The sequence below is a fragment of the Gopherus flavomarginatus genome, chromosome 3 (assembly GCF_025201925.1).
Source record: "Gopherus flavomarginatus isolate rGopFla2 chromosome 3, rGopFla2.mat.asm, whole genome shotgun sequence".
Classification (NCBI taxonomy): domain Eukaryota; kingdom Metazoa; phylum Chordata; order Testudines; family Testudinidae; genus Gopherus; species Gopherus flavomarginatus.
In genome coordinates this window covers 171,918,724-171,932,549 of record NC_066619.1, presented here as the reverse complement: position 1 = coordinate 171,932,549, position 13,826 = coordinate 171,918,724, and the positions used below count along the sequence as shown (strand labels likewise).

General features: G+C 42.4%; 1 protein-coding gene across 1 annotated transcript in view; it reads right to left on the bottom strand.

The window, feature by feature from the left end:
• Nucleotides 1-13,826, bottom strand: part of COL25A1 (collagen type XXV alpha 1 chain) — a 446,709-nt gene that overhangs the window by 137,245 nt on the left and 295,638 nt on the right. The window contains exons 8-9 of the mRNA XM_050946748.1: nucleotides 7,862-7,888; nucleotides 7,667-7,693 (exon numbers count right to left, since the gene is read on the bottom strand). Coding sequence (XP_050802705.1) covers nucleotides 7,667-7,693; nucleotides 7,862-7,888 — 54 coding nt within the window. The remainder of the gene's footprint in view (nucleotides 1-7,666; nucleotides 7,694-7,861; nucleotides 7,889-13,826) is intronic.

The window sequence follows — 13,826 nt, the reverse complement described above, 5'->3', positions numbered from 1 at the left end:
AGGAAAATTTACTTGAATACACCAAGAGGAGAAAATAATTTTATGAAAGTCGTTATGTATGGCTCCTGGGTGGCTTGTTATTGCACCTAACTCCCAAAACTAATTTAGAACCAGCTGCTGGCTTATGATTTTTAGATCTGATAAACAATAAATCTCTCAAGGATCAGGAATGAATGACAGAAGCTGTTTATTATGTCATTTGCAGGAAGATGATAGAAGACTGATTAAGATACTGTGCTATAGCTGATTAGCCTCTGCACATTCACCTCTCAAAGTCTATTTTCATTAATTAGGCTTCAGCCTCTGCTTGGACAATAAATCCTTTGCAATCTAAAGGTGACAGAGTTCCTTAAGTAAAAGTCATTACGAAATCTTCAAAGGCTTTGCTAGTTTCTAATCTAATAATTTTAAATTGAAGTGGAATTGAGCAACTAGAACTGAGCAGTGACTCCGTATCAGCACTTATTCTAATAGCCCACAGACTAAAATACATCAGTTTTAATTTTCAGTGTCATGGCTCAGTATAGCAATGCAGGCTGCTACAGACATGTTGTGAAACAAACATCTTCTACAAAATGGAAATTGATTCAGAAGACTTACTAACATTGAGCCTCTTATACTTGTAATTGGAGGAATTCTAATTCTGCAGGTGACCAAAAAATCTGGTTCAATCAGAATTTTAAAAATAAGTAACAAATTCATAAGAAGTTAGGTACAAATATACATGTGCAGAAAACAAACTTACTAGGGAAGATTAAACAGTTATGGTAGGACTTTCAAAAGTGTACAGCACTGAATCATAGAATATCAGGGTTGGAAAGGACCTCAGGAGGTCATCTAGTCCAACCCGCTGCTCAAAGCAGGACCAGTCCCCAACAAAATCATCCCAGCCAGGGCTTCATCAAGTCTGACCTTAAAAACCCCTAAGGAAGGAGATTCTACCACCTCCCTAGGTAATCCATTCCAGTGCTTCACCACCTTCTAATGAAAAAGTTTTTCCTAACATCCAACCTAAACCTGCCCCACTGCAACTTGAGACCATTACTCCTTGTTCTGTCATCTGGTACCACTGAGAACAGTCTAGAGCCATCCTCTTTGGAACCCCCTTTCAGGTAATTGAAAGCAGCTATCAAATCCCCCCTTATTCTTCTTTTCTGCAGACTAAACAATCCCAGTTCCCTCAGCCTCTCCTCATAAGTCAGGTGCTCCAACCCCAATCACTTTTGTTGCCCTCTGCTGGACTCTTTCCAATTTTTCCACATCCTTCTTTTAGTGTGGGGCCCAAAACTGGACACAGTACTCCAGATGAGGCCTCTCCAATGCAGAATAGAGGGGAACGATCACGTCCCTTGATCTGCTGGCAATGGCCATACTTACACAGCCCAAAATGCCGTTAGCCTTCTTGGCAACAAGGGCACACTGTTGACTCATCTCCAGCTTCTCATCCACTGTAACCCCTAGGTCCTTTTCTGCAGAACTGCTTCCTAGACATTTGGTCCCTAGTCTGTAACAGTGAATGGGATTCTTCCATCCTAAGTGCGGGACTCTGCACTTGTCCTTGCTGAACCTCATCAGATTTCTTTTGGCCCAAACCTCTAATTTGTCTAGGCCCATCTGTATCCTATCCCTACCTTCCAGCCTATCTATCACTCCTCCCAGTTCAGTGTCATCTGCAAACTTGCTGAGGGTGCAGTCCAAGCCATCCTCCCAATCATTAATGAAGATTTTGAACAAAACCGGCCCTAGGACCGACCCTTGGGGTACTCCGCTTGATACCAGCTGCCAACTAGACATAGAGCCATTGATCACTGGCATATCTCTAGTCTTACTGGCGTTAACAAGGCAGGCCAACACTGATCACTTTTGAAAAATCCAACTCCTAACAAACATTAGCCCCTTTAAAAAACTGGAAAAAATACCCATAACTCCAAGAAAACTGCAAGTCTCTGAACCTCCAAACAATGTTTGCAGGATTTGGACCCTCATTTTCAATACTGTATTTCTATCAATTGGAGGTGTGTTATATAGGGCCTTATTTTCAAACCAGTAAGCATACTATTCTCCACCTAACTCGTGCATACTGTAGTGTGTGCAAATCAAGTAAGATGAACTTCTGCAACTCTAAAACACTGTACTTAATTTCCCCCTTAATAGTTTTTCAGAGTGATTTAAGCAGGGAGTGTCCTTACATTTTTAAGATCAAAACAGGAAAATTGAAAAAGAGGTGTGTCTGAGGGTTGCAAGAGATGTTCTTGTCTCAGGTATAAGTAATGAAAGAAGGTGATGATCTACATCTTCCTCTTCATTTCACTGGGAATTTTGCAAGCTTCAGGGTCCCATTTTGACCCTGGCAAATCTCCACTTTTTACTTTGGTTTCTTTTACTAATGAAAGTGCCTGAAAGAAGAAGATGGTTGTTATAAAGGCGAAGGGGCTATTTTGAATTTTCAAAGCCATAAAAATGGCTTGGAGCAGTAAAACCTTTGCTATAAGCAAGTCTGAGCATCAAAAACATTTGTAAAAAGTTTCTTATACAACAAAGAAACTGCAGGCTCCATATCTCCAAAAGATGAGCTAGTTTAAAAGTGTCCAGGACTTTCAGGTACAGTAACCAGTCTATTTTCAGGCTTTTTGAATGTAAATGTTGATGTCATTGCAGTATCACTTTCAGGCAGAATACTTCTGGGAATAATAGAAAACATCATAGTGTCACCCACTACAGTACCTATGGGTACATCTACACTACGGGATTATTCCGATTTTACATAAACCGGTTTTATAAAACAGATTGTATAAAGTCGAGTGCACGCGGCCACACTAAGCACATTAATTCGGCGGTGTGCGTCTATGGTCCGAGGCTAGCGTCGATTTCCGGAGCGTTGCACTGTGGGTAGCTATTCCGTAGCTATCCCATAGTTCCCGCAGTCTCCCCTGCCCCTTAGAATTCTGGGTTGAGAGCCCAGTGGCTGATGGGGCAAAAATCATTGTCGCGGGTGGTTCTGGGTAAATGTCGTCAGTCATTCCTTCCTCCGGGAAAGCAACGGCAGACAATCATTTCGCGCCCTTTTTCCCTGGATTGCCCTGCCAGACGCCATAGCACGGCAACCATGGAGCCTGTTCAGCATTTTTTTTTTTTTTTTTTTTTTTTTTTAAAGTCACCGTATGTGTACTGGATGCCGCGGACAGAGGCGATACTCCAGCGCTACACAGCAGCATTCATTTGCTTTTGCATGATAGCAGAGATGGTTACCAGTCATTCTGTACCATCTGCTGCCAGTGTAATTTGGCAATGAGATGATGGTTATCTGTCTTTCTGTGCTGTCTGTTGCTATCATGGGTGCCCCTGGCTGAGATCGGCCGGGGGCGCAAAGGCAAAACTGGGAATGACTCCCCGAGTCAATCTCTCCTTTATGGTTTCTAAAAATAGAGTCAGTCCTGCCTAGAATATGGGGCAAATGTACTAAAGAAGCAGCGTATCAGAGAGTACAGCTGCTCTGTGTCAGATCCCGCAGAAATGATGAGCTACACGCCATTCACGGGGGGTGCCCCTGCAACAACCCTACCCGTTGCTTCCCTCCTCCCCCAACCTTATTGGGCTACCGTGGCAGTGTCCCCCCCATTTGTGTCATGAAGTAATAAAGAATGCAGGAATAAGAAACATTGAGTTTTTAGTGACATAAAATGAGGGGGAGGCAGCCTCCCGGTGCTATGATAGTCCAGGCAGGACATTAAGCAGTGTAGGGGAGAGGAGTCCAGCATCCCACTGCTATGATAGTCCAGGCAGTACAGAATCTTTTCTTTTCACATGAAAGGGAGGGGGCTGATTGAAGCTCAGCCCCCAGTTGCTATGATGAAGACGGTTACCAGCCATTCTGTACCATCTACTGGGAATGACCGGGAGTCATTCCTATTTTCACCCAGGCGCCCCAGCCAGCCTCACCTGAAGCCAGCCAAGAGCACTCGCGGGTTGATAAGAAGGACGGTTACCAGTCCTACTGCACCGTCTGCCACCGGGGAGGGGAGAGGAGCGGATACTTCTCTTCACTGCTGCAGCATCGCGTCTACCAGCAGCATTCAGTAGACATAGGGTGACATTGAAAGATGTCAAGAAACACTTTCTTTCCTTTTCTCTCATGTGGGGGAGGGGGAGTAAATTGAAGAGCTATTCCCTGAACCACGCCGGACAATGTGTTTGAACCTACAGGCATTGGGAGCTCAGCCAAGAATGCAAATACTTTTCGGAGACTGCTGGGGACTGTGGGATAGCTGGAGTCCTCAGTACCCCCTCCCTCCCTCCATGAGCGTCCATTTGAGTCTCTGGCTTCCCGTTACACTTGTCATGCAGCACTGTGTAGCCTGTAGATTTTTTTTTCAAACGCTTTGGCATTTCGTCTTCTGTAACGGAGCTTTGATAGAACAGATTTGTTTCCCCATACAGCAATCAGATTTAGTATCTCCTGTACGGTCCATGCTGGAGCTCTTTTTGGATTTGGGACTGCATTGCCACCTGTGCTGATCAGAGCTCCACGCTGGGCAAACAGGAAATGAAAATCAAAATTTCGCAGGGCTTTTCCTGCTTACCTGGCCACTGTATCCAAGTTCAAATTGCTGTCCAGAGCAGTCACAGTGGTGCACTGTGGGATACCGCCCAGAAGCCAATACCGTTGATTTGCCGCCATACTAAACCTAATCCGAAATGGTAATACCGATTTTAGCGCTACGCCTCTCGTCGGGGAGGAGTACAGAAACCGATTTAAAGAGCCCTTTATATCGATATAAAGGGCCTCGTAGTGTGGATGGGTACAGCGTTAAATCGGTTTAACGGTGCTAAAATCAGTTTAAACGCGTAGTGTAGACCAGGCCTATGTTACATACGAAATGATGCAAAACATACAGAAAAGTAACCAAGGAAGGAACAAGTGGGTATAGTTTCATTTTGGTGCATGATGGATTTACACCAAGAACTTCCATTAATTACATATGTCTAATCCCCTGGAAATGCAAATTGAGCATATACATCCAAGAGTAATCAGAAAAGATAACTACTGTAGCATGAAATATAAAATGGTAAGAAGCACTATCCTAATATTTACACTTGAAAAAATCTGAGGAAAAAGGAGAGGCTCCTGTAAAGCATATCCAACCTCATTTTGAGAAAGATAAGGACATTAGAGAGGAGACTCTGCAAATTACTCAAATGATATCTACACATTTCTTAATGAAACTCTTCAGTATAGTGTAAACTAATTAAACTTCTGATGAAGCATGATCTAAACCACAGGATACTGTCTCCCAATTTTGCATCTCCACTCCTGATCTGTTTTTACCTGCATCTTAAGCCAGTCTCTCTGACATCTCCTGCAGGTTGCCTCACTGTCAACTTAAATTTAACATGTTTAAAGTTGAACTTGTTGGATCCGATTCTTCTGTACCTTCTAGCTGCATTGCACTAGTCTAAAGTCTAACCAGACTTGCTAGCAGGGCTGCCCACAGGATTCAGGGGGCCTGGGTCCCGGGGCGGAAGGACACCCTGGCTCGGGTCTTTGGGGCACTTCGGTGGTGGGTCCCTCAGTGGAAGGACCCCCCCCACCGCTGAATTGCTGTCGAAGACCCGGAGCAGAAGAAGCACCAGGGGCCCAGGCCTCAGGAGAGTTTTCCAGGGCCCCCGGAGTGAGTGAAGGATCCCACTTCAGGGGCCCCTGCAGGGCCCGGGTCCTGGGGCAAATTGCCCCACTTGCTCACCCACCCCCGGGCAGCCCTGCTTGCTAGCCCCAGGACTGAAGAGCTGTAATGATGGTTTAAAGCCACTTCTCCCCTTTCCCTAATTCTGGATTTGTGCCAAGACTGCTGGTCCAGTCTACAGAATCTGGGCCCTTTTCTTCACTCCCAGGTCTTTTCCAGTTCTCCCATTCCCTGTCACCATTAACACTACCTCCATTCTCCCATGACCTGGGAGCTATTTTTGACTCTACCCTCTATCCTGCCACACCCAACCATGCCCTTTGCAAATCTTCTATTTTTTATTCAAGAGAATTTCCAAGTGCCAACATTCTCTCTCTTTCCACCCTGCTAAAGCTCTCACTCAGGCCCTGATGATATCTTGGCTTAACTCCTGCAACCCCCTTTCCTCTGGCCTCACTCACACCTGCTCTTCTAACCATGATCACCTGCCTTTGACTTCCTCCACTGATGACTCCTTCTTTACCACATCAAATTCAAGATCTTTGCCCTCAGCTTTTTAGGGCCTTTCACAACTCTGCCCTTCCATACAACTCTCTCTTGTACCTTCCTGAGATTGTTCCTTGCCTCTTTTGCTTTCCTAACAATGCCGAACTTGAATGCCTGTATGTTCATTTCTCTCACCAGCACATTTCCACTGTTTTCTGTGCTACACCTCATGCATAGAATACCTCCCCAAAGTAGTATAAAGATGCTACCCTGCCCTCTTCCAAATCCCTTCTTGTAGATTCACTTTTGCCATGATGCCTTCAGCAAACAGTCAGCTCAAGTAGATAGCCAGTGAGGATTTCTCAGATCTCTTTTAGCTACTTCTATCTTATAATTTAAAAACAACTTTAAATGATTCAGAAACATTAAGTTGTGCATATAACCATTCTAGGTAACAATGTGCTGCTTTCACTATTACTCGTCATCCTTCCTCATTCCTGCCTTTAGTTTGTTTTGTGTTTGTCTTAAATTAGATTTCAAGCTATTAGGACTGGAATTGCAGCTTTCTAATGTCAGTACATCACCAAGCATAATGGGACCTGACTGGGGTTCTAAGCACTACTGTCATCAGAATACGGACAAGTAAATATGTTATGATTTTAAAGGTTTCTCACTCACAGTAAAATTAAAATATATTAACTAATTGACAGAAAATATGTCCTGGCACATACTGTCACGAGAAAATGCATAAACATGTCACTAATCTGAGCCTCTGCATCATTAGAACAGTATGTCCAAACATTTGTATAATGAAGAACGGGTGTAAAGACAATGAACTGGCACTACCAACATAACAATATGTTCACCACTGTATTCCTGTGATTAAAACAAACACAATATTTAAAAACTAAAATAACTCCACAAGGAATGTGTTAGGTTTACATTACTAACTCTAAAATTTGCTGTTTCTAACTGTTTGGAAAAAAATGCTATGTTTAAGAGACAATATTATTATTTTTGGTACATGTATTTAGGGACACGAACTAGTTCATGAATGTGCCATGTTTTTATAATTCTCTACATAATGGATATTTGAAGAGAAAATATAGGACCAAATTTATTAATAACCTGACCTCTGTACTGTAGGAGTCCATGCAAGACCTGAAAGATGGCTGGGAAAACTGGAAGGTTTGCTCTGGCAAACCAACTCTTACACAGCAGAGCAAAATCACTGTTAAATGCATTTTCCCCCACTAGCAGCAGTTGTATATTTTCATATATAGTAATGCATATATGGCTACTCTTACTCAAACGGTTCTCAGAGACTATTTGGTTATATTTGGTGTTACTGTCCTGCAGACACTTACTACAACATGCAGGGTAAATGCAGCTAATAAGCATGATTAGCTAAGACACTATGTTTAATTTAGTTTTGCGCTTAGGACTAATTGCTTACTCAGGGAAGGGGAAGTGTAACATTTTTTTTTTAAGATGCTTACCCGAGGGCCCTGATCACCTTGATCTCCCTGCAAAGTGGAAAGATGAGATTATAGTTTTAAACACAGCATCTGTGTGCTACCCAACTCTCTTACATAATTTCACATCATACTGCGTCAATATAAACTATGTGTTCAGTTAATACCAGGAGGGGTTTCCATTTATTTTGTAAGTAAGTTGACTATATGTGTACTCACCTTCTCGCCTTTTGGACCAGGAGGACCCTGAAAAAAACAGAAAAAAAATTGACAAATTATTGATGCTAATGATGTTCAATGACCAGTTATAGGGAGTCAGTAAGAAGCAGGTCTGAATGATCCAGAAATCTATTCCTAATATTGTCAAGTATCAGAGGGGTAGCTGTGTTAGTCTGGATCTGTAAAAGCAGCAAAGATCCTGTGGCACCTTATAGACTAACAGACGTTTTGTAGCATGAGCTTTTGTGGGTGAATACCCACTTCTTCAGATGCATCTGAAGAAGTGGGTATTCACCCACGAAAGCTCATGCTACAAAATGTCTTTTAGTCTATAAGGTGCCACAGGATTCTTTGCTGCTATTCCTAATGTTATGATTTCTTACGGTTTTCATTCCATAAGCTGCAAGTATTTTAGGAATAAGTTCTGCAAAGATTTAGTAGCAGGTGTAGTGGGGTTACTCCTGTTGAGCTGTGCACGCAGTCTTCAGTGGAACTACGCACAATAGTAAAAAAACCTGAGTGAAATCCTGGCAATGGCAAATGGCAATGGCAAAACTCCCACTGACTTCAACAGAGCCAAGATTTCATCCTACATCTGGTAATAAGCGTTTTCTAAAACAGTAAAACTTTTTACCAAATATGGCTAATAAATCCAGAGTTTTAGAAATCTGTCGTGTATTTTGGCAGCCTTCTTAAATTCAAAAAGTACGGAAAATTAGATTAGGAATTCTATGAGCATAGCAAGTCATGTTCAGTCCAGTGGCTACTGTGATGTGGTAGAGGAAAGTGAGCTCTTCTTTATCAGAATTCAGTTTGATATGACTTTTCAGAATGAAGGATAATTATTTAAAAAACACCAGACAAACAAAATGGTGTAGTGGTGATATTAGGGTGGTACTATAGGTTCTTTCATTACTCTCTGTTGTCTGAACAAGTTCCCAACTTCTGTGTTGTGCAACTGTCCGGAATCAACTTTCTCGACCCAGTTCTCAAGCTATGGCTAGTGGATCACTTGCTGGTAGTCTGCATAGAACTGGCAGATTAAATGGTGCTGACTCTGCCTACATTTTCCAGCACCTTCTGGAGATGTCCAGGTGTTTCAGTGCAAAGAAGAGTTTACGCACTGGTAAAAGCATCTGGAAACGAAAAGGACAAGCCAGTCTAGTTGTGCTCAGTAGGGGCCATGGGTACAACAAGAGAAGGAAAGGAAAAAAGCACCACCATCAGAGAACAGCACCACCAGCAGCACAGTTAAAACTAACTATCTTCCTAATGCTACTTTTCCACGTAAGTAAGCAACGTAACTGCCAGAAGGATTTTTCATAATCACAAATGGGAGAGGAAGTGGTTCGCATGACTTGCAAATGGAAGAAGTGGCCCATGAAACACTGTCTCATAGGATGCTGGCTACAGCGAAAAAAGCTTTGAAAATTCCTGTGCCAGCTTGTTTCTGGTGTATTTTTAAGAGTTCCTCAGCATGTAGGAGAGCCCCTGCTACTACACCTTTTAAGGAGATGCAATGTACGTTAACTTCTGTAGCTGGCCATCTCTTCTGGCTGGTGCAGGGGGGAAGAATCAAGCCCTGGCCTCCTCCTGCCCTTCCCATTTCTCCTTTGGGACAGCTAGAGGTGTGGACCACTTGCACTACATTGAATACAATGACTGTCATTGTAGCCCTCTCCCCCTTGTATCCTCACACAGAGGCTGGACACAGTTCTTCCCTGAATTTTAAAAAACAAGTTAAAGCACAGATAAACTTGTGATAAACATTTGTCTTTGTGCATCCACTTGGTCAACTTACATCTCTCACTGCTTCTTCTCAGTGCAGAGGTTCACAGGCCAAACAGTTAAAATTGCATGCAGAATTCTGTATTCTGCGTCAGCAACTGACCCCATGAATGTATTGATGTGACTCAGAGGGATAATAATGCAGCACATTTTCAGCAGGCCTGCTTTAAAACATGTGAATACATATATCAAGCTTGCAAGCTCTCAGACAAACATATATCAATATTTACCAATAGTTACTGCAGAATAGTGTCTGAGAGTATAGCATGTGTGTAGTAATTGTTGGTAAACACTGACTTTAAAATGGTGACCACTGAACCGAGAAAACAATATCTGCTGTGGTTACATTCCATTACCTTAAAAAAATAATCCTTTAACTGACCCTCGACGACCCATCAATTGCGCACTATAGCTAAGGGATCAGATTCACTAATGCTGTACATTACACTCCCTGTGCCAGTGAGGCCGCCTGCAACCCAAAAATATTCATCTCAATTTAAGGAAGGACCAGGCATTTTACTGCCACTGCACTCTCTTGGGATTTCCGTCGGTGAGGGCAGAATGCAGTTATTCACAGTCTGGTTTCAACAGAAACTCCACTAGCAGAAACTGCTGAAGGCATGGTACAACTGTTGCAGATATAGCCCTTCCCGACCAGTGTCACCCACTTGCTGGGCTCACTCACAGGCATATAATTAGTCCACGATGACACAACTAAGGATGCAGTCAATTTGCACTACCACAACCTTCTTCCCAGGAGACATACTAGAGATCTGGGAGCATGAATGTGAATCCAACCAATGATTTTTAATAGAGCTGGTTCTAGGGTGACCAGACAGCAAGTGTGAAAAATCAGGACGGGGGTGGGGGGTAATAGGAGCCTATATAAGAAAAAGACCCAAAAATCGGGACTGTCCCTATATAATTGGGACATCTGGTCACTCTAGCTGGTTCTATTATTTTTTTCAAATAACTTATCCAATGATTTTTGCCCTCTTTTCTCTTCGCAGATTATCCACAAATCCTCCCTCCCCTAATTTCTGTGAATTAGTTAATTATTCACAATTGTCTGATGGATCAAATTGGTTGCTGGGAGTGTTTGCTTTTTGCACAATATGGCTAGTTACCTAAGTTACATAGTATTGTTTCTGTTTCTTGACTGGATGTTTTATAATTTAAAAGACTCTCCCTTTCTGCTTACAAATTATCCAAAAGTATTCATTAACGTTCAACAAATCTATTGTATGACCAAATAAAAATATCTTTTCAAAATGGCCACAAGGGCATTTTTGGTGAGAATACTCTCACAAACACTTGTACTTTTATTCACAATGCTTTTCCTTTCCGTGAGCTTTCCTGCAAATAAAAATTAGCTCTCCTAAATACCAGTAAAGGGAATCAGTGGCATTTCATTGCAAGAATATTCAAGTAATATTTTATGGCTGTATTCACCCAGCTCTAGTTTTTGAGAATACCATTTCCATTGTTTTGGGAACTTTAAAAAGGAAATCACAACCCTCAGCCTTTGACATCTTCTTTCCATTTGTGTGGAGAAATTCTCCCAAGGTTTTACTGCAGGATTTATTGATGTGTGTGTTCGGGGGAGGGAGGAAAGACTGTAAGGATTTGGTATGAGGCAAAGTGATGTTTGTGGAGGTGGGGTGAGAGTTGGGGACTGGTTTGTTTAAAGGAGGGCAAGTGTTGCAGAGGGTTTGTTTTTCCCCAAAACGCTATTCTTTCGTCTTGTTAAAGAGCATAGATACAAAGAACTCAGTGAGTTTAAAAAAATGCTAATTTCGAAGGCTGCAACAGAGATGTCTTGCCCTTTTCCAAAAGAGCTTTCTGTGCTTTCGTCTGTGAGATGGCAGAGATCAGGCCTCTAGCTGCTGCACAAATGTGAAAGCATTTTGTGTCCGTTATGTGAAACATCTGAGGTCAGAGCATTTCTGAAATAACTTTACAGTGTTTTCACTGAACACAGAGGCTCTTTTCTCAAAGTGTAATTATCTACTGCAGACTGCCATACATTTTCAAATACAGTTTATAGCCTCTTTGGCATAAGCAAGGCCTCGTAAATCACAAACACATGCAAAATTTGCATTCATAATTGGATGATAAATACTACTCTTTTTAAAACAGGGTGTTCCAAAGCAGACTAAAAGGCGTCCAGGCACCTGTCAACTGAGAACAAAGCTGAAGTAAGGGTCAACTGTATTTTACAGCTGCTGCTGCCCCTGAGTACAGACACAAGCTACATTTATACACTCAGGACTAATGGCAGGTGCTTCTTTCTTGCTGTCTTGACTGAAGCCACATTTCCATTCCCTTGTCACATCCTCGTTAATATAAATAGGTATACAAGAAGTGAAAGGCCAGGGCGAGGGCAAGGGCAAGACATCATGAGGCCTAATCCTGCAGTCTGCATTCAGACAACATTCCCATTGAAGTTTATGAGAGAAATATCTGAGCTAGGTTTGCAGGATTTTTCCCATAGGCAGTATTTCACGGCACATTATCTAAAAGGTGCTAATTTTTTACTTTACTGTGACAGCTATTTCCCACCTGTAAAGGTCTTCTGCTGATTATATTAGCAAAATCTTCTCAACAGCCAGTATTTCAATCAAACAATTTAAAAAATATATTTGATTGTGCATTCTGTTATCTTCTAAGCTAGTCCAAGCTTTCTCTAAAAGTATAAACACAGCCACAATCTTCTCTTCATTATAGACCCTAACTTCAATCTGCATAACATGTCTCTGCATTAAGAACCAGTATACTGTATATTTGACAAAGAAGTCTCCCAACTTTACTCTATGGTCTGTCTCTACATTATGATCTGTTTCTATACAAACAGTTAAATAGGACATGAAATTAAGAGTGAGGCTCTATAATTTAATAGGGAAGATGTAGAGTGTATAATGTAGTGTGACACCTGACAGATTAGGGATACGCATGAGCAGGAGGTTTAAAGATATAGCAATGTGCCCAGGTTACATACAGAAGGCCATATTCGCAGCTGTGGACCTCAAGGTGTGAGTCTCTGGTGATAGTAAGTTCACTCCACTAGGAGCAGTAAAGCAGATGTGCAAGTTACTGGCAATCTCCGGAAGCCAGAGGTATTTGGCACAGGCCACGAACTGTGTTGAGTAGCCTGTGATGATACAAGGTCAACACAGGCAGAGCATCCACCAGTGGGGCTTCTAGGGAACCCCAACTGTAAAACAGAGCTGTTCTCCCCTAGTAGAACCACTGTGGAAGGGGCTGATAATACTTTTTTCTCCATTCTCTTTTCTAACCCTCAGCTAGCTTTCTTTGTGAGCCCAAGCAGGTATCGACTTTCTAATGTATCGGGGAGTGCTCGACCCCTGCTGACCCCCAGGTCCTGCCCCTACTCTATCCCTTCCCCCCAAGGTCCCACTCCCACCCTGCCTCTTCCCACCTTATTCTGCCCCTTCACCCTGAGCGCACCCCAACCTAGCTCCTCCCTTTCCAGAGCCTCCTGCACTCCGCAGAACAGCTGATTGCAGCAAGTGGGAGGAGCTGGCTTGGAGTGGGAAGAGCTAATCGGGGGGCTGTCGGTGGGTTATCAGCATCCACTATCTTATTCCCCTGGGTGCTCCAGGTCAGAGCACCCATGGTGTCAGTGCCTATGGGCCCAAGGAGATCCCTGCACACGTAGGATGGAATCTGGCTTGAGAATTAAAAATATCTATGAATTAAGGTTTCATTTTTAATTTTGGACAAAATAACCCCACAATGATTTTGTCACTGAATTACAATGCGTACTGAGGGCTTAAGGAACACTTAGAGAACAACTGTGGTCTTCTGGAGGGTGCCCAGGATGAAAAAGAATTAAAGAACTGACTACAAACAAGAGACAGCATCAAGGCAATTGCAGAAATGCAACTAATTAGCCAACTAAGAACAAAACATTTTTAAAAAATTATAATATGCAGGTTGGACTAGCGCAAGCCAAATCTAACAGTAAGCACACAAACCCAGGAGATAACCTGGAAGAGTCATCAGGCAGCTTCTCATTATTGATAAACTGGCATAAAAATATTTTCACAATTATATAAAATATAACATGAACCTAGAATTTTTTGCTGTTTGTTTTTTGAGGATTTTATTTCAGTGATGGAATGTAGTTTCTGTAGGCGAGGAAGAGCCATTTCAC